The sequence below is a fragment of the Zalophus californianus genome, chromosome 6 (assembly GCF_009762305.2).
Source record: "Zalophus californianus isolate mZalCal1 chromosome 6, mZalCal1.pri.v2, whole genome shotgun sequence".
Classification (NCBI taxonomy): Eukaryota; Metazoa; Chordata; class Mammalia; order Carnivora; family Otariidae; genus Zalophus; species Zalophus californianus.
In genome coordinates, this window is record NC_045600.1 from 85290608 (window position 1) to 85309450 (window position 18843).

General features: G+C 38.2%; 1 protein-coding gene across 3 annotated transcripts in view; it reads right to left on the bottom strand.

Annotated features, from left to right (window-relative positions):
* Window positions 1-18843, bottom strand: part of TP53BP1 (tumor protein p53 binding protein 1) — a 95827-nt gene that overhangs the window by 45514 nt on the left and 31470 nt on the right. For all 3 annotated transcript variants that reach the window (XR_003515876.1, XM_027571738.1, XM_027571737.1), the window contains exons 6-12: window positions 16963-17093; window positions 15426-15584; window positions 14945-15074; window positions 13315-13481; window positions 10738-10864; window positions 9885-9979; window positions 6529-6737 (exon numbers count right to left, since the gene is read on the bottom strand). Coding sequence is in view for 2 of the 3 variants with exons in the window: in XM_027571738.1 (XP_027427539.1) it covers window positions 6529-6737; window positions 9885-9979; window positions 10738-10864; window positions 13315-13481; window positions 14945-15074; window positions 15426-15584; window positions 16963-17093 (1018 nt within the window). In the remaining variant the exon portion in view is untranslated. The remainder of the gene's footprint in view (window positions 1-6528; window positions 6738-9884; window positions 9980-10737; window positions 10865-13314; window positions 13482-14944; window positions 15075-15425; window positions 15585-16962; window positions 17094-18843) is intronic.

Below are 18843 nucleotides of genomic sequence, written 5' to 3' on the forward strand. Positions count from 1 at the left end.
AAATGAAAAAAGTGTCAAGTATCAAACTATATTTTACTAATCCTCTCTCCATATCTTACATCCTAGTGAAGGGTCAAAGAGGCTATGCAATTAACAAATATATTAAGAAAGAAAAAAATACACAAAATTACCTGTATCCCAATTATCTTTTGATCAGTATTTATCTCATAAATATTTATATCTTACAACATCAAAATTAGGTTGACTTGGACTCCAGGAATCAAGGTACAGAATAAATAACAGATGTGCAAAAGTTAGCCATTAAGAATAAAATGTAAGAAGTTTGATAAGGACAAAAAATTAAAACAGTGGATTTAATACACACATTTACCTTAACCCTTTTCCAAAACCCCACTAAGCAAGAGTAAATTTTTTTTTAAAACATGAATTTTCAAGAAATGTAACTGCAACAAAATTTTGGAAGAGTGATCATCTATCTCACAGACTAGTGAAAGCTGAATTCTAATCCAGTAGTAGAGAAAGCCAAGAAGCAACCCAAATTACACCACAGAACCACCATGCCCCAAAAAAGATTCAGGACTTGGCAGCAGCACCAGGTGACTCTGGAAGTGGTGGTGAAGGTGGAGCTAGAAACAGAAGGACTGATTGGAAAGCTATTTAAGAAGCAGTTCAGGGGCGCCTGGCTGGCTTAGGTGGAAGAGTATGTGATTCTTGATATCTGAGGTAGTGAGTTCAAGCCCCAAGATGGGTACAGAGATTACTAAAAAAAATAAAAATAAAAAAATAAACTTTAAAAAAAAAAGGGAAGAAGAAGAAGCAGTTCAACTCTCAGATCCTCACTCCCTGACCCTCCTCTGCCCTGGAATAAAATAGAGCATCCATGAAGAGAAAGAGGCACAGTTATCAGAAAGTACCATACTGAAAACAGAGAAATTAAATGAAAATTTACATACTAAATGGAACCTGCACATGCCTCCCAACACCCCCAGCCCTCTTGCATCAACAGACTTCTAGAACAATGGCAAACAGGAGACAGGAGATTAGACATTTTTCTGGGGAACCTGACCATGCTGAAACAAATCAAGATACTGATACTAGGGGGATCACCAAAATTGCCCAGCCCATCACATTACAGTGAACCCCGGAAATAAGTATCAACCACCAGTTAGTTCAGAACTTCTAATCAGTGTTCTGGTATTGTACTCTTAAAGCAATCAAGGATTATCAGACACTTGAGGAAACCCTTCAATTTCAAAGTCAAACATCAAAACTAACTAAAATCTATTTGAAGAAATAGCGACTATTGCAGGGAAGAGAAAATTTCTCAAAAAAACTATTAATAACATCCTGAAGCAGGTAAGATAGTATACCCATAAAACAAGACAACATGCTATTTCTGATGAAAGAACATCAGAGAAAAAATAGTATCTAAATTAAAAATCCAGAAGTAGAAATTAGTAACTCAGAAAGGTCAAAAGAAGATTGAACCCAGCAACTGCATTCCTAGGCATATACAAGAGAAATAAAAACATATGTCCACACAAAATCTTGTCCATGAATGTACATAGTAGCATGATTCACAATAAGCAAAAATGGGAAACAACCCAAATGTCCATCAAATGATGAATAAAATGTACTATATACATAGAATGTAGTACTATTCAGAATAAAAAAGAATGGGAAAAAAAAAGGGAATGGAGTTCTGATACATGCCACAATGTGAATAAACTGTGAAAACATGCTAATTTAAAGAAACCAACCACAAAAGACTACATGTTGTATAATTCCAGTTATGAAATGTCCAGAACAGGCAAATCTATAGAGACATAGAATAAATTAGTGGTTGGCTAGGGCTGGGTATGGGGGAAATAGAAGTGACTGCTAATGGGCATGGGGTCTTTTGGAGGGAAGGGGAGAGATGAAAATGTTCTAAAATTAGACTGTGGCGACACAATTCTGTGAATATACTAAAAGCCATTGGATTATACACTTTAAAAAATGGTGAGGGGCACCTGGGTGGCTCAGTCAGTTAAGCATTTGACTTCAGCTCAGGTCTTTATCTCTGGGTCCTGGAACCGAGCCCTGCATCGGGCTCCCTGCTCAGCAGGGAGTCTGCTTCTGCTTCTCCCTCTCCTTCTGCCCCTTCTGATTTATAATCTTTTTTTAACTTAATTAAAATTAAAGCTCTTTCGCTCTCCATCAAATAAATAAAATCTTAAAAAAAAAATTGAAGAGAGAAATGTAAAGTAGGAGACAAAGTAAAAAAACTACAGGACTATTTTAGGAGTTTCAACATCCCAAAAACAGGTATTCTAGTAAAGGAAAATTTTAAAAAAGAACGAATGGGAAGAAATTAAACAAATCTCCCTGAACCGAAGGGACCTGAATTTCTAGATTAAGAGGGTTTAACAACTGCCCTAAATACAATGAAAATGAACCTGTGCCATGGGTTTGGAAATTTCAGAACACTAGTGACAAAGAGTAAATCCTGTAAGATTTCAGTAAGGAGAAAAACAGCTTACATATTAAAGATCAAAATCAGACTGGCTGCACACTTCTCAATAGCAACACTGCAAATTTGAAGACAGTGGAAAAATGCCTTCAAAAATTAAAAGGAGTTATTTCCAACCTAGAATTCTATACTTCTACGAACTATGAGTCAACAATGAGAGTAGAGGGGCACCTGGGTGGCTCAGTCGGTTAAGTGTCTGACTTCAGCTCAGGTCGTGATCAGGGTCCTGGGATTGAGCCCTGCATCAGGCTCCCCACTCACCGGGGAGTCTGCTTGTGTGCTCTCTCTCTCTCAAATAAATAAAATCTTTAAATAAAGAATGAGAATAGAGAGTATGCTACTAAAGAGTATGTCCTCCACTAAAATGACTAAACCAGGCAAGACATGGAGCCTAGAAAGAATCCAATGCAAAGACAGTAAGGACAACCTCTTAGGACTGCGGTGAAAAGGAGGTGAGTAATGCACCAGGCATAGAAGAAAACAGTAGAGATTAGAAATCAGGAGGGGCGCCTGAGTGGCTTACTCGGTTAAGTGTCTGCCTCCAGCTCAGGTCATGATCTCAGGGTCCTGAGATCGAGCCCCACATCGGGCTCCCTGCTTGGTGGGGAGTCTGCTTCTCTCTCTCCCTATGTGCTCCCTTTCTCTCTCTCTTAAATAAATAAAATCTAAAAAAAAAAAAATTATAAATCAGGAGTCTCAAAAAGAGGTTTCTCCAGAGATAAAGTTTGAGGCCCTCAAACATCTTGAAAAGAGATTTTGAAAATTGGTGGAGAGCCTAGGGCTGATGAAGTGAGAAATTTGTAGAAAACTGAACAAATGAAAAAGACTATATTATCAATTCCAGAGAAAATAAGAAATTATGCAAACATGAAAAATAATAATATTCCACAGATTCTGCTTTGAATAGTGTTTATAATAACAGCATTCATAATAATGTAATTTCGATAATCATTTAAACAAAATTATGATGTAACTATACTGGAAAGATGGGGAATTAGCTAAAAAAATTTTTCGGGGGGCCAGGCAGGGGCAGAGGGAGAGGGAGAGAATCTTAAGCTGGATGTGGAGCCTGACAACTGGGCTCCTAACCCTGAGATCTCATAACCCTGAGATCATGACCTAAGTCAAATTAAGTCAGACACTTAACCGACTGAGCCACCCAAGCACTGCTAAAAACTTTTTTAAAGAATGCATGAGGGACATCTGGGTGGCTCAGACAGTTAAGCATCTGCCTTTGGCTCAGGTTGTGATCCCAGGGATCTAGTCATCCTCGGATCAAGTCCCATTACCAGGCTCCCTGCTCAGCGGGAAGCCTGATTTTCCCTCTCCCTCTACCTGCCGCTCCCCCTGCTTGTGCTCAGGCGCGCTCTCTCTCTGACAAATAAATAAAAGCTTAAAAAAAAATAAAAAATAAAAATAGAAAGAATGTGTAAAAATAAAATCATGATATACAGAGTTAATGGAGATAAATAACACAAGAAAAAGCTTAAGGAACTGAAAGTAGTTGTCTCTGGGTAGGGTGAGGAGAGATCTTGTTTTAACCATCTGACTTCTTTATTGGCTTTTATAAGCGTTTATTAAGTAAAAACGAAGCCTTGGGTGCCTGGGTGGCTCAGTTGTTAAGTGTCTGCAGGGTCCTGGGATCGAGCCCCACATCGGGCTCCCTGCTTGGCGGGAGGCCTGCTTCTCCCTCTCCCACTCCCCCTGCTTGTGTTCCCTCTCTTGCTGTGTCTCTCGGTTAAATAAATAAATAAAATCTAAAAAAAAAAAAAAAGTAAAAACAAAGACTTAACATAAAAACTGTTAAGGTATTCTTGAGAGATTTGTAAAGGTACTTGAATTTTTTTTTTTTTTAGGAGACATGGACCACACTGTACTGACTGAGGCATCTTAAAATATAAATCCAAAGAAATCTAAGTCATCTTAGGTTTGAAGGACCTTTGAACTATGTTCAACATCACTCATTTGTCTCAAATTTTCATTGCTGGTTTTAAAAGATGCCTCTGAAGGTCATTGGTAAATGCTGAAGGTAAAGCAATTTCTTCAATAGTCCCTTGTTCTTCAAAAACTCAGTTATCCCTTTGTGGCCAGGCTTCACTTCTCCTGGTAGGGATACCTTTGCAAAGACATACATTTCCATACAAGTCCTGTTTGGTCACTGATAAACATCTGTAACTTGTCTCCTTCATATCAGCTACCTTTTTTAGAAAATTCTTCTCACTGCTCTTGGTCAATGCTTATAGCTCATCCCTAAATTCTGATGATTCTTTAAAACTATATATGTTCACGTACAACTTTCACAGAAAAACAAAAACTAAAAGATGTATGGTGGTTGAACACTGACTTCACCTCTAGGTAACCATGTCTTTACTCTTTCACTACCAGCAAAGCTAACCATTCTGGAGTATTTACACATGCAAAGCACTAACCTAGGCACATGTAACCGTCACAACTACCCTATGAGGTAGGTAGTATCCATACTCCCATTTGATTTCATGAGGAAACTGAGGCTCAGTTTCAAATGGTAACAGCAGTACTCACAGAGCCAGGACTAAGTCTAGGAAGTTCTGACCCCAGAATCGTTCTTAAGCACTCTACCAAATTACTTCTAATGACTGGCATAAAACACACAAGTTTTAAAAATTCCAGAAAGCAATTAAACTTCTTTATCTTTTTTTTAAGATTTTATTTGAAAGAGAAAGTGAGTAAAAGAGAGAGAGAGAGCACAGAGGGAAACGGAGAAGAAGGCACCCCACTGAGCAGGGAGCCCGATGCGGGCTCGATCCCAGGACCCTGGGATCCTGATCTGAGCCAAAGGCAGACACTTAACCAACTAAGCCACCCAGGCACCCCGCAATTATACTTTTCTTCCTACTGTCTCCTCTACACTAAATTTATAGTATATTTCACTACTGCTCATTTTTAAATATAAACTTTTGGTACGATACCCACAAATTGAAAGGCATGAAAGAAGTTCTCCCAGGAACACTAAAATAATCCCCCCAATTACAGTCTTATAAGAAGAGGCATTGGGCGCCTGGGTGGCTCAGTTGGTTGAGCGACTGCCTTCAGTGCAGGTCATGATCCTGGGCTCCCAGGATCGAGTCCCATATTGGCCTCCCGGCTCAGTGGGGAGTCTGTTTCTCCCTGCGACCCTCTGCCCTCTCATGCTCTCTCTCTCAAATAAAATCTTTAAAAAAAAAAAAAAAGAAGAGGCATTTAGATTGAACATATAATATACTCAGATTTAGCTAAGGACCTTCAATTCACTATGAATAAAACCTGCATTTTCTTTTTTTAATATTTAAACTTAGAATGACACAAAAGAGATGTTAGTTTTCCCTTGCTTTTAGAAGAAAACTTCTCATTCAAAAACTAAAAACCATCTTGATACCCTCCGTCCAGGAGTGATTAATTTGCTTACGGTACATCCACTCAGAGAAATACTACACAAGTTTCAAAAAGGTGGTATGGGGGCACCTGGGTGGCTCAGTCAGTTAAGCATCTGACTCTTGATTTTGGCTCATGGGCTCTGCACTTTGTGAAGTCTGATTCTCTCCCTCTCCCTGTGCCTTTCCCCATGCACACACACTCACTTTCTCTCAAATAAATAAATCCTAACAAAAGAAAAAGGAAGAGGTAGTATGAAGACTATGTAACACTGAAAAATCATTATGATGCAATGTTATCTGGAAAAAGAAGATTAAAGTTATATGTTCACTATAAACAACTTCATTTAAAAAAAAAGTAGGCACGTGGAAAGACAAAAATGATAGTAGTATGTTACACTAGAATTATGATTAACACTTCCTTCAATTTGCACTAACATTTTCAAAAAGCTAAAGACATAATACAAAATTTAAACTTAAGTGACTCTGGAAGTGTTCTAAAACTAGACTGTGATGACAGCTGCACAACTCTGTACCGTAAACGTACTAAGTATCACTAAATTACACATTTAAAATGGGTGAATTTTATGATTTATAAATTATATCTCAAAGATTAAGAAAAACAAACAAACATTAGAAGGAAAACACTCTTTCTACAATACTCACATGAGAAAACTCAGGCTGTGATGGGATAGGAAGTGACCCAGGAGTAAAGACTGGTGTGCTCTGAGATACTGGTGTTGACGCTTGGGGGGATAGAGTGGGCTCAGGTGGGAGATGGGGGTTTTCTATCTCCACTGGTTCTTCATCCTGGAGTTTCTTCTCAAAAGACTCTCCTTTTCCTTCTGCTAACACTGACATGTCCATTGGCTCATCTGGTTTAAAACAGGAAAAACAAACGGAGAAATAAGCACTCATCAATATCACTCATGTTCCAATAACACTAGTAATAACTGTATTACAGAAATTTCCATTCCTAAAAAAATTGTGATTTAATTTTCAGAAAAGCAGATACATTAACAGTAGATTGAATCAGAGAAATCTAGTAATACTTTCTTCCCCTGGGAGCAGGAAGGTCCACACTCCCAAAATCCTCAGATATAGATGAAAATGGGGTTCATCTGGGGATATCCACTCATCCATATGAAACATTAAATTAATTCGGCTCCTCGGAACCCCTTTTCCCTACTCAGTCTTTCATATTTGGCATAGGAACATCCAGATTAATGTCATCTAATTAACCATTGTATATTCTGCCACAGGCCTGAAAAGCAGAACTTGTTCATCACTCCAATATCTACTTATTTATGAACTCATTATATTTGCATTAACAACTGCTAAGCACAGAGAGATGAATGCCAGGACAAATACAGAAGGAAAAAAATCTATCAATGCCAATCAGCAGTGATTTATCAAAGAACGAAGTACCAAGCCACTAATCAGGAGACAAATTGCCCAGGGGGAAAGTATACATGCGCACACACGCGCGCGCACACAAACACACACGCACACACACACCCCACCACCACCTCCCCACTTCTTTCCCACAATATACTACCCACCTGTAGGCTAACAGGCTCTTTCGCAGAACCCATCTGGCTAGCTCAGTAGCTACCCAACAGCTATTCAACGACTCCCTTCCCCCTATTTTACAACTTGACCCCAAACAGGCTTCCCTCTAGACCACTCTCACAAATTATTTATGCCACTAGGTTTTTCACTGCAATATACACTCATTGTACTGGCTAGACCTCACCTCAATACCTATGCCTGCTGCTTTGCTTGACTTCAACCTCACATTCCAGTCTAATGCTAGGTTGCAAATCTGGTGCTATAGGTCTTTAGTACGCTACTACAGCTGTGTTAAGTATTTTCATTAGGCCTTTTGATCTCGCTCACCATGACAAAGCACTTATTAAAGACCTATTGTTCTAAGCACTACATATAAAAAGGCTTTAAATAATTTTAGAAAGAAAAAGGAAGAAAGCAAGCAAATACAGACACACAAACAGGCACATATTAAGCAAATACATTAAATTTAAAATACAACTGAAAGGAGAAAATACAATATGTTACATTAAAATAAAAAGAACACCAACTCATATACATACCATAATTCCAAGTGTGTAAAATACTTCTTTATGCATAAAAAACACTTTGAAAGGAAATATATCCTAATACTAATTATAGCTGGATTGCAACATCCACATGATTTTTATTTTCTTATTACTTTCCTATATGCTTTCCAATCTTTCTACAGTGAGTATTAATTATTTTACAGTCAGGGAGAAAGTATATTTAATGTAATCATTTTTATGTATCTTCAATGTTCACACTATGAATAGAAGAAATGATTTTAAGTATAAATCAAACTTAACTTGCTTTAGGATTTTTTTATAGAATTGATTCACTTTTATTCTTCACTAAAGACATCATTAATCACGTTATGCTTAAAATTATACTAGTCCATTTGGATACCTACAACTGATTTCAAGACAGCCAGACACAAACTTAGTGGCAAAAGAAAGATTAAATTTTGTCACGGGTAAACTGCACCTGAAAAACAGTTAAACATACTTCTATATTTACATCACTCGAGAGACAGCAGGGTATCATAGGAGGCAGGTAAACAACAGATAAGACCACAGGCTCTGGAGGCAGCTGACTGAGTTCAAATCCTACCTCTATGACTTACTAATTATGAATTCTGTGACTCTGTTTCTTCATCTGTAAAATGGAGATAAAAGTAACACCTACTTCTTGGGTGTTGTGAGAGTTCAGTGAAAAATGAAAAAAACAAAAAAAGCACCTAGGACCAAAGAGAAGTACACAAAACAGTGCCTGGCATACACTAAGTGCTCAATAAATATTAGCTATTATACCATTACTGGTAAGTGAAAGAATGAAAAAGAGAAAATCACGAAATTTATTGGAAAAGGTCTCATGTAGTAGTAGTAGGAACTTTAAATCTTTAAAAAAAGGGGGGGGGAACACCTGGGTGGCTCAGTCAGTTAAGCATCTGCCTTTGGCTCACGTCATGATCCCAGGGTCCTGGGATCGAGTGCTACATTGGGCTCCTTGCTCAGCAGGGAGCCTGCTTCTCCCTCTGCCTGCCACTCCCCCTACCTGTGCTCTCTGTCTCTGACAAATAAATAAAATTCTTAAGGAAAAAAAAAAGTAGTAGGAACTTAAAAATATCTTGACTGACTGGGGCACCTGCGTGGCTCAGTCAGACAAACATCCGACTTTTGATTTCAGCTCAGGTCATGATCTCAGAATCATGAGATTGAGCCCTGTGTCAGGCTCTGCACTGGGCAGGAGGCTGCTTCAGATTCTTTCTCTCCCTCTCTCTCTGCCCCTCCCCCTGTGCATGTGCGCTCTCGCTCTCAAAATAAATAAATCCTTTAAAAAAAAGGAATATCTTGAGTGACTGGATATGAGACTAGGACAGAGTAAAAGAGGTTTAGATAGTGAAATAAATTAAGTTCAAAAGGAATTCTTTCTTGTGAATAAAGTAATATAAAATCACTAGGTCCTCAAAGGAGATGTGAATGAAGTCAAAATTTCTACCACCTACTCCTAGCCACTCCTTGGCTAAAACTGCTTTGATGATAGCAAAAGTCACCTTTGAAGAGCAAAAGAAACAATTTTTGGTTTCCTTTCACCAGAAGCATGTCAACATGTTGCTGCAAACTACTGGGCTATTAGTAATAAACCCAGTTCTTCACTAATATACTGCTATAATATACTACTTTGAGTTTAACCTTAAAAGCATAAAAATTTTGCCTTAAGGATCTTTTTAACAATTAAATCAACAATACAGAATTGTCTTAAGAATCAGTGCTAGAAGAGCAGGGCACTAAGGAGAGCACTTTACACTAGGCCACATCCCTGAAGGTGAGTCAGACATGAGTCTTACTGAATGGTGTCATGGTGTTCAAACAAATAAAGAAACAGTACGTTTTGCAAGGCAAAAGTGCTCCTCCTCTTCTGAGATCAACAGACAGATCAAGAGAGCTCACCTTTTCTCCCTTCTTGCTCTGTGGGACTGCTAGGAACGATAAAAGGGGTAGATCGGAAAGCATCAGGGGAAGGAGCAACAAGATCGGAGGAATTCCTTTATATAAAGAGAGAATTAACAGGTTATTTTACCACAGCCACAGTTTTGCATTTGTTTTTTAATTTTAATAGCAAAACTACCTCAGTCATTCAGACAAATCTTATTAGCAATCTCTCAAACAGCTACCAGAGGTTGGTGGAAGAATCATGAATAATACTTAAACAACTATTTCTCATACCAAACATATCCAAAATCAGAATTAAAAAAAAAAGATAAAGCCATAAGATTATAAGTAAACAATCAGACAAAAGAACATCATGATTACAAAGAGAAAGTGCTAAAAAATAAACTCATCTGCAGAACTGAGATTAAAAATATTAACACCATTTTTTGCCTAATTAGAAAGATCATGCACATTTTTATTAAAAAAAAAAAAAAAAAGCAAACTTCTTTGCCATAACAGAGAAATAAAGAACTCTAACTACTGTCAACTCTAGTTGACCTATTTCTCCACCCCTATGCTGCTAAATGGAAAGAACTGCTGGTCAAATGGAGAAGGAGAATGCTCATTTTGGATGTGTAAGAGAACATAACTGGGCAGTTTCTTCCTAGTGAAACCTTTGGGCTACTATTATAAAACCTCAAAACAGGAGAGCAGAGCTACCTGCCTTCAATAGGTCCACTAAGTTCTTAACCCAATTCTAAAGCCTGGAGTTTGTCTTTTGATTTTAAGAACTCTGGACTAGTAGACGATTTTAGCTCTTTCAACCTTAGCCTAAGACCCTCCTTGGCAGAGCTATTTTAGGCTTACTTACGTGGAAAGACTCTCCTGAGCAAGGGACCTCTGACCAGATAGCTGTAGGAGGTGCAGAGTGGTGGCAGGTGTGGAAACCAGAGAACATCCACCTTCTTCCCTTGAAGGAGTAGAGCAACCATCAGAAGCTATTTTTCAAAAAGAGAGAGAGAGAGAAATTCTAGTTGCATATGCTTCTCAGATTGACATTACTGAGTTGTGTTAAAAAAGAAAGAAGGAAAGGAAGAAAAGGAAAGGAAAAGGAAGCAAGCCACTGAGTACAGCAAAAAGAGTAATATCCATGTTTCCAACCATGTTCCAAGATAGCAGAAATTGTTTTCTAACTGTAGTAGTAGAGTCAATGGAATGGATGCTAACACAAATCCTGAGTGACGATTCAATGCCACCCTCCCTACTAAATTGTGGGTTGGTTTTTTTTTTTAAGATTTTATTCATTTACTAGAAAAAGTAAGAAGGATAAGGGAAATTAGTTGGAACTGGGGGTAAGTTCAAAGAAACTGTAAGAACTATATTCTTAGCAGACTTGCAATAAAAATATCATCACAGAAAAAAAGATTTTATTCTTTGAGAGAAAGAGAGAACATGCGCATAAGCGGAAGGGAGGGGCAGAGGGAGAGGGACAAGCAGACTCTGTGCTGAGCACAGAGCAGCACAGAGTAAACACAGGGCTCAATCCCAAGACCCCAGGATCATGACCTGAGCCAAAGTCATATGCTTAACCGACTGAGCCACCCAGGCGCCCTAAATTATGGGTTTCTTTAATATAGAATTGACAAAAAAGATTCCTGTCTTTTTTTTTTAAGATTTTATTTATTTGAGTGAGCAAGAGTACAGGAGCAGGGGCAGAGGGAGAAGGAGAAGCAGACTCCCCTGCTGAGCAGGGAGCCCGATGAGGGCCTCGATCCCAGGACTCTAGGATCATGACCTGAGCTGAAGGCAGGTGCTTAACCAACTGAGCCACCCAGGTGCCTCTCCTTAGTCCTTTCTATCATGATCAAAGCTTGGAGGAAAAAGGCAGAATCCTAGTACCTCTGCTTGGCTGCTCTTCTTTCTTGTGAAGCTTCTATTATAAAACAGTGAGCCTTTTATTCCAAGTAAAGCTCAGGCCATGATGCAGTAGGGAGAAGTCAAAACAATGCATGTAACACCTGATGATACAGGGATGCCTGGGTGGCTCATTCGGTTAAGCTTCTGCCTTCAGGTCAGGTCATGATCCCAGGGTCCTGGGATGGAGTCCCACATCAGGATCTGATGCTCAGGGGGGAGCCTGTTTCTCCCTCTGCCTGCCGCTCCCCCTGCTTGTGCTCTCTCTGACAAATAAATAAAATCTTAAAAAAAAAAAAACACCTGATGATATGAATGCAGCAATTTTTAAGATTAGAGCCTGAGCCTCCTCAGAGGAAACAGAAAATACTAATGCATTAGTAAAAGGATATATGAGCAGCCATTATTGATTTATATTATGAAGAATCTCCTGTTAGTCCCTTTTCCTCAGCAACAGATGGGAGTATCAGCTGCATTAATCCCATGTATAAAGGAATTTCTTGGGGTGCCTGGTAGGCTCAGCTCATGATCTCAGGGTCCTGGGATCAGAGCCACCTTGGGCTCCCTGCTCAGCAAGTGGGGGGGTCCACTTCTCCCTCTCCCTCCCTTCCCCCTCACCCCCAGCTCATGCATGCGCACGCACACTCCCTAATAAATAAAATCTTTTTTAAAAAATAAAATAAAATTAGGGGCGCCTGGCTGGCTCAGTTGGTTAAGTGACTGCCGTCAGCTCAGGTCATGATCCTGGAGTCCCGGGGTTGAGTCCCACGTCGGGCTCCCTGCTCAGCAGGGAGTCTCCTTCTCCCTCTCATGCTCTCTGTCTCTCATTCTCTCTCTCAAATAAATAAAATCTTTAAAAAAATAAATAAAAATAAAATAAAATAAAATAAAAGGAATTTCTTAAAAACAACCTTACAGCTTTACCAAAAAAGTTTTCCTGGTGACCCTTTGAATGTCTTGCACATATTCACAGCACAGTAAAGGAATATAACCTTCTCTTCTTCCCTCCTTATAACCAACACATATTTTGCTGGTTGTTACCGAAGCTCTCTGGCTCTGTCAGGTTTCAGAATGGAGGAGTGGTGGAAGTTAACAAAATGTGAAACAAAAACCATTCCAGTCTTCTAAGTTTTATGTTCTTTCTGCTAGGCCATAACTTCCTATTTCCGATAGATGAGTATGTAGACTGTTGTCCAGGTGATTATGAAAACTTACACTTAATTATCATGATATTTAAGATCTGAAGATCTATGAGGACAGAAATAGCTAATCTGTCCATAATATTAAATTTACTATATTATTAATCCTCAATATCTCCATCTACAACAGAGAGAAAATTATGTTAAAATGTTAAACAGCAATCATTCCCAAAAAGCCTTTCTCATTAATCAGCTAGAAACATATTTTCCTTCCATATTACAAACAAGTCTACATCCACATAAAGTGCCCTTAACTTAAAATAGCAGCCTCCGAACAGAAATAAAGTTTAGATCTTTGGAGAAGAGTAGCTACAGCAACTAATTACTCTTTGTACCTGTTTTATTGCTCTGGTCAAACAAGTCTTCCTGAGTTGACAAAACCTCAGGCTCTGGTGACTTCTGAATCTTCAGTCCACCTTGCAAAAGTTCTTGAGCAGTTATTCGTTCATTCGTTTCCACAGCAGTAAGAGATACTTTGGGACTAGAAGGCATATCCTCTGACCTAGGAAATTCAAATCACCAGGAGAAAAAGTTGCTATGTTCAAATGCGTCCACCTTTGAATTTAGAAGCTTTTTCTGTTTTGTGTTTTCCTTCAATAATTTCAAAACTTCCAAGTGGCTCTAGTTTACATAAATATTTGCTGGAAGTGAAATAAGCTACTTTTTATGATTATAAAGTCCTCAGCCCATTTCAAAGCCTGTCTCTCACACAGCAATATTTCTTTTCAACTTTGCTCACTGCTGTGCAGCACGCTGTCCAAGATTTCTGATGAGGGATTTAAGGATTTGTGTTACATACACTGTTATCTAGGCGAACATGAAGGATTCTGATCCAGACCACAACACTGCCAGTCCTAATGAGGACCCTCCACAAAAAAACAGCTTGAGTGTGAATTATCCCCTGTGCTACTGCCACACACTTTATCTACTGCTGGCCTTGTCCATTTGATCTGCTCAACCTAAGCCCCAGACCAAGAATCCTTCATACTAATACTACTCTTACATAAAGACTCTCAATGCTGGCCCCTTTCCAGAGACTTGGGAGATTCACCTACTAAAGTAATAGCATAACTAGCTACAGAGCAACTTCCTAAAGAAAAGCCGAAAAAGTGGGCCCAAGTTAGGCTGAGTGTTTTGCATTAGAAAGACAACTTCTCTTGATATTCAACTTTGTTGAGGACCCCATTCCTCATCTTTTCTACTGAAGGAAGTTACAAAACAATACTGAATAGTTATTCATCACCTCTCCCAAATTGGAAGCATCCCACTTTTCCTCTGCCATGTTGAGCTGTTGACCAGAGGACATGCAGTTTAGGACAGAACAATCACCACAGGCAGAGCAGAGGGATAGACCTAATTCCTACCACGTTAAGGCCAAGAGGACTTAGGAAAAGAATATCTCTTTACAGCTATACCAGAAACTTTCAGATGCAGGATACCTGAGGACCTAAAGCAATCTGGGTGCTCCTCAAGTATAGTAAAAGATTTTCAAATATAATATCCATGTGACTTCTCATAACACTAGAGAGGGTAGGAAGTCCTCCCACAAGCAGTGCCTCTGTAGACAAAGATCAGAGAGGAGTGACAAGCAAAGATTAAGGAGTCATGCTTATAGGGGCACCTGGCTGGCTCAGTTGGTGGAGCATGTGACTCTTGATCTTGGGGTTGTGAGTTTGAGCCCCACACGCTGGGTGTAGAGATTATTTAAAAATAAAAATCTTTAAAAAAAATTTAAAAAGAGGAGTCATGCTCTTTAGTTACAGCAGCAATAAAATGGCTTTATAATATAACTAAAGATGAGAACACAGTAAGAATTTGTAAATAATGTTTCGACTGGACCAAAAATATGCACATTACAAAGGGGGGGGTCAACAATTTCTAAGTATGTTTCCACCTAACCAAGTAAAACAAGTATGACCCTAAAGCAGAAACTCAAAAATACTTTCTAGAAAGAGCAGGGTTTACCTTGCAGGCAGTGGGTTTTGCTCTTCTACCACATGTACATCCTTACTGGGCTGTGCTGCCACAGGGACATCCTTGCTGGGCTGTTCTGCTGTGGGGATATCTTCATTGGACTGTTCTTCATGTTTAATTCCTTGAAATTTTAAAAGACAGGAAGGAGACATTTAATTTTTCAAAGTACTAGAAGCAGTCCCAAATGCTTTTTTAAAGGTAAAGATTTTAATAAAAAGAGAATTCCAATTTGAAAATATATACAAGCATCATTCCAAAAAAGGAAAATAACCAGTAACGCACTTATAAAAACCCTTCATCTGCAAGCCATCAACTGACAAGTATTTGCCAGACAACTTGGCAACCTTATAATATTAACTTAGATTATATTAACTTAGTAGCTATAAAATATATCAAAGAAAAAACAACTAGCTCTAGCTTGGGAGGAAAATGCTTATAAACAATTCCAAATGCCAAAAAAAATGTTTCATACCAATATTAGCATCCACATCAGACAGCCTAGTATAACTGGAGTTGGTGGTTACTGACAGTAGAGGCTCTTTATCTACTTCATATGGCACAGTATGCTCTTCAACATCCTGGCTCTGGGACAGTTCCAGAACTCCAAAGCCCAACTGTGATGAGGCAGAATCTAGAAACAAAACCCCAAGAAATTAAGTAGCATCCCACAATATTATGTACTGTGTAAGGTGCTGTTCCTTAGCAAAAAAAAAGTCATTTTAAGTCCTCCACACCAAAGCCCTGCCCCAAAGTTTTTCAAAATAAAATTAAGAATAAAGGAACTAAAAGTGGGGGTGCCTGGGGGGCTCAGTGGGTTAAGCATCCACCTCTTGATTTCGGTTCAGGTCATGATTTCAGGGTCATGAGATCAAGCCCAGCAGTGTCAGGGTCCGCGTTCAGCTGGTAATCGGCTTGAAATTCTCTCCCTCTGCCCCTCCCCCGGCCTGCGCTCACTCGCATTCGCTCTCTTTAAAATAAATAAATCTTTAAAAAAGAACAAAAAACAAACAGAAAGAATAAAGGCACTAAAAGTGAAGAGGAAGAATATGTAATGAAGCAAAAAATTACATACTATAAAACCTGGCACCTGGGTGCCTCAGTTGGTTAAGCGACTGCCTTCGGCTCGAGTCATGATCCTCGAGTCCCAAAATCTCATCTAGTCCCGCATCAGGCTCCCTGTTCAGCAGGGAGTCTGCTTCTCCCTCTGACCCTCCCCCCTCTCATACTTTCTCTCTCTCTCCTTCTCTCTCTCAAATAAAATCTTAAAAAAAAACACACACACAAAAAAAACCTAGGAGCACCTAACACATAGGTAGAATATGTCTACTTTCTGAAGATACACATAAACTATACCAATACACACAGCAATTCAGATCGTACTTCCACAAAGCATACATCCCCAAAATATTTAAATAACAAATGTAACAAGAAGAGTCAATATGTAACAAGAAGAGTCAAGTAGAATATGTCTACTTTCTGAAGATACACATAAACTATACCAATACACACAGCAATTCAGATCATACTTCCACACACAAAGCATACATCCCCAAAATATTTAAAAAACAAATGTAACAAAAAGAGTCAATACGCAGAAAGGGGGCTATCCAATGAGCATCAAATTCCTGAACATCAAATTAGGTGGAGTATCTTAGACAACTGCAAATTTCTTAATGACTATTCTCAATTTAATGATGAGAAATCTAGAACCCCATAAAGAGAGATTTATTTTTTAAGATTTTATTCATTTATTTGAGAGAGTGAGAGAGCAAGCAAAAAGGAACAGGGGGAGGGGCAGGGGGAAAGGGAGAAGCAGACTCCCCACAGACCAGGGAGCCCAACGTGGGGCTCAATCCTGGGACTCTGGGATCATGACCTGAGCCAAAGGCAGACGTTCAACAAACCTAGCCACCCAGGTGCCCCACCAATAAAGAGAAATTTAGATATCTACACGCTTATGTTAAAGGGACATACAACAATCTACTATCCAGAAAAAGGCATAAAGCTACCTTCAGCACCAAGGGAGTGTGTGATAGTATCATCTCTAGTATCTTCTTCCTTTTCCTCCTCCTTCTCTTCCACGTCTTCTTCCTTTTCTTCCCCCACAGGAGGAGCAGATTCCACTGAGATTCCCAAAACACTGAACGGCAGAAAGACACAATCATGTGTTCCCAGATAGGTTCAGACACTTTGCTCAAAGCACCTTTAGAAATTTATTGTGACACCCCACACACCAACATCTTAAGCAAATTTGACAAAGGTAAAAAGCATGGCCCCCATTAGTGCTTCTTTCTACAGAAAGCACCTGATAGCAAATCAAAAAACATTGTGCAGAATTAAATAGCACAAATACTTAACAGAAGAAAGGAACAAACATACTTGGAATTTTACCTTTCTCTGAAAAAATATAAGCAGGGAGAGAAAAATCTTACCCTCAAGAGAATTACTGACAAGTGGCATGATAAGGTATGTATTAGATGTGCACTGAAGGGCCTCAAAAATACATCAACTGAGCCAGACACACTTCACAAAAATATTTTAGTAAAAAAATCTTAAGAGTACATATATAGAATCAGACTGTCTGAATAACATTCTGGTAAAAGGCCTGTATATTTAAAGGAAGTTATATACGCAAACAATGAATCATGGAACATAACACTACATCAAAAACTAATGATGATTAACATATGGTGATTAACATAATAAAATAAAATTTAAAAAATAAAGGAAGTTAACATTACAGGTCAAAAAATATTATAAACAAAAGTAAAAGACAACGATTAGGAAAAAATACTGCAACAAATATAACAGAAGAACAGTGTCTACAGAATATAAGGAATTCATATGAAGAACCCTAAGACATAAATGAACAGACAACTCATAAAAAAAGAAATACAAGTATCTTTAAACATGTAGAAAACAGGGAAACCAGTTGTTGCCCATCACATTAGAAAAAAAAACTGTAAATACTGTACTACTATTCAAATCTGAGGTGAGGTAAGCATTATCATATACTATTTATGACACTAAACTAGTTTGCTATAAACTAAAAGAACCTTTCTGGAGAACAATTTGGAAAGATATTTCTAAAAAATGTTTATAACCCAAAAATTTCAAGAAATAATTTGAAATGTGGAAAGATCCTTGTACAAACTTGTTTCTCAATGTTTACTGTGATTAAGAAATACCTGTAAGGCCAGCACTAGGGAAGTTAAATAACTTACTAATCCATAAAATTATATATTATGCAGCTATTAAAAATGTTTGAAAAAACCAAATACAATGTGTAAAAAACCTGGATTGGATCCTGGATAACTAAACAGATAAATAAATATATTTGAGACAATGTTTATTATAAAATATATTTTGACATCTGATACAACTATGAAAATGTGAATAGGAACTATTTTACTAGGTATTATGCAATTAGTATTTTCTAACATGTGAAATTGGTATTATGATTATATAAGATAATGTATTACTCTTAGGAGATGAATGCTAAAGTATTTAAGGGTAACTATGATGTCTGCAACTTAGTTTCAAACAATCCAGCCCCCCACAACGTGTATATTTATATATGTATGTGTATATACACACATCCACAGAGAGAACAAATGTGTAATATCCTTTCATCTTTTCTGTGGGTTTAAACTTTTAAAATAAAAAATTTGGGGAAAATTTTATTAAGAGTTTGAACTGTCACGGGAAAAATTCCATGTTATTAAGCAAAAAGGTCAGCAAACACTTTTACTTTACACATGTCAACTATGTATATACATCAAGTACACACACAAAGAGGGAAAATATGCCAAAATGTTTACAGCAATTAGCCTCTGGGTGGCAGAATTACAGGTACACATTTTTCACTTCCTTGAAACTGTCTACACATT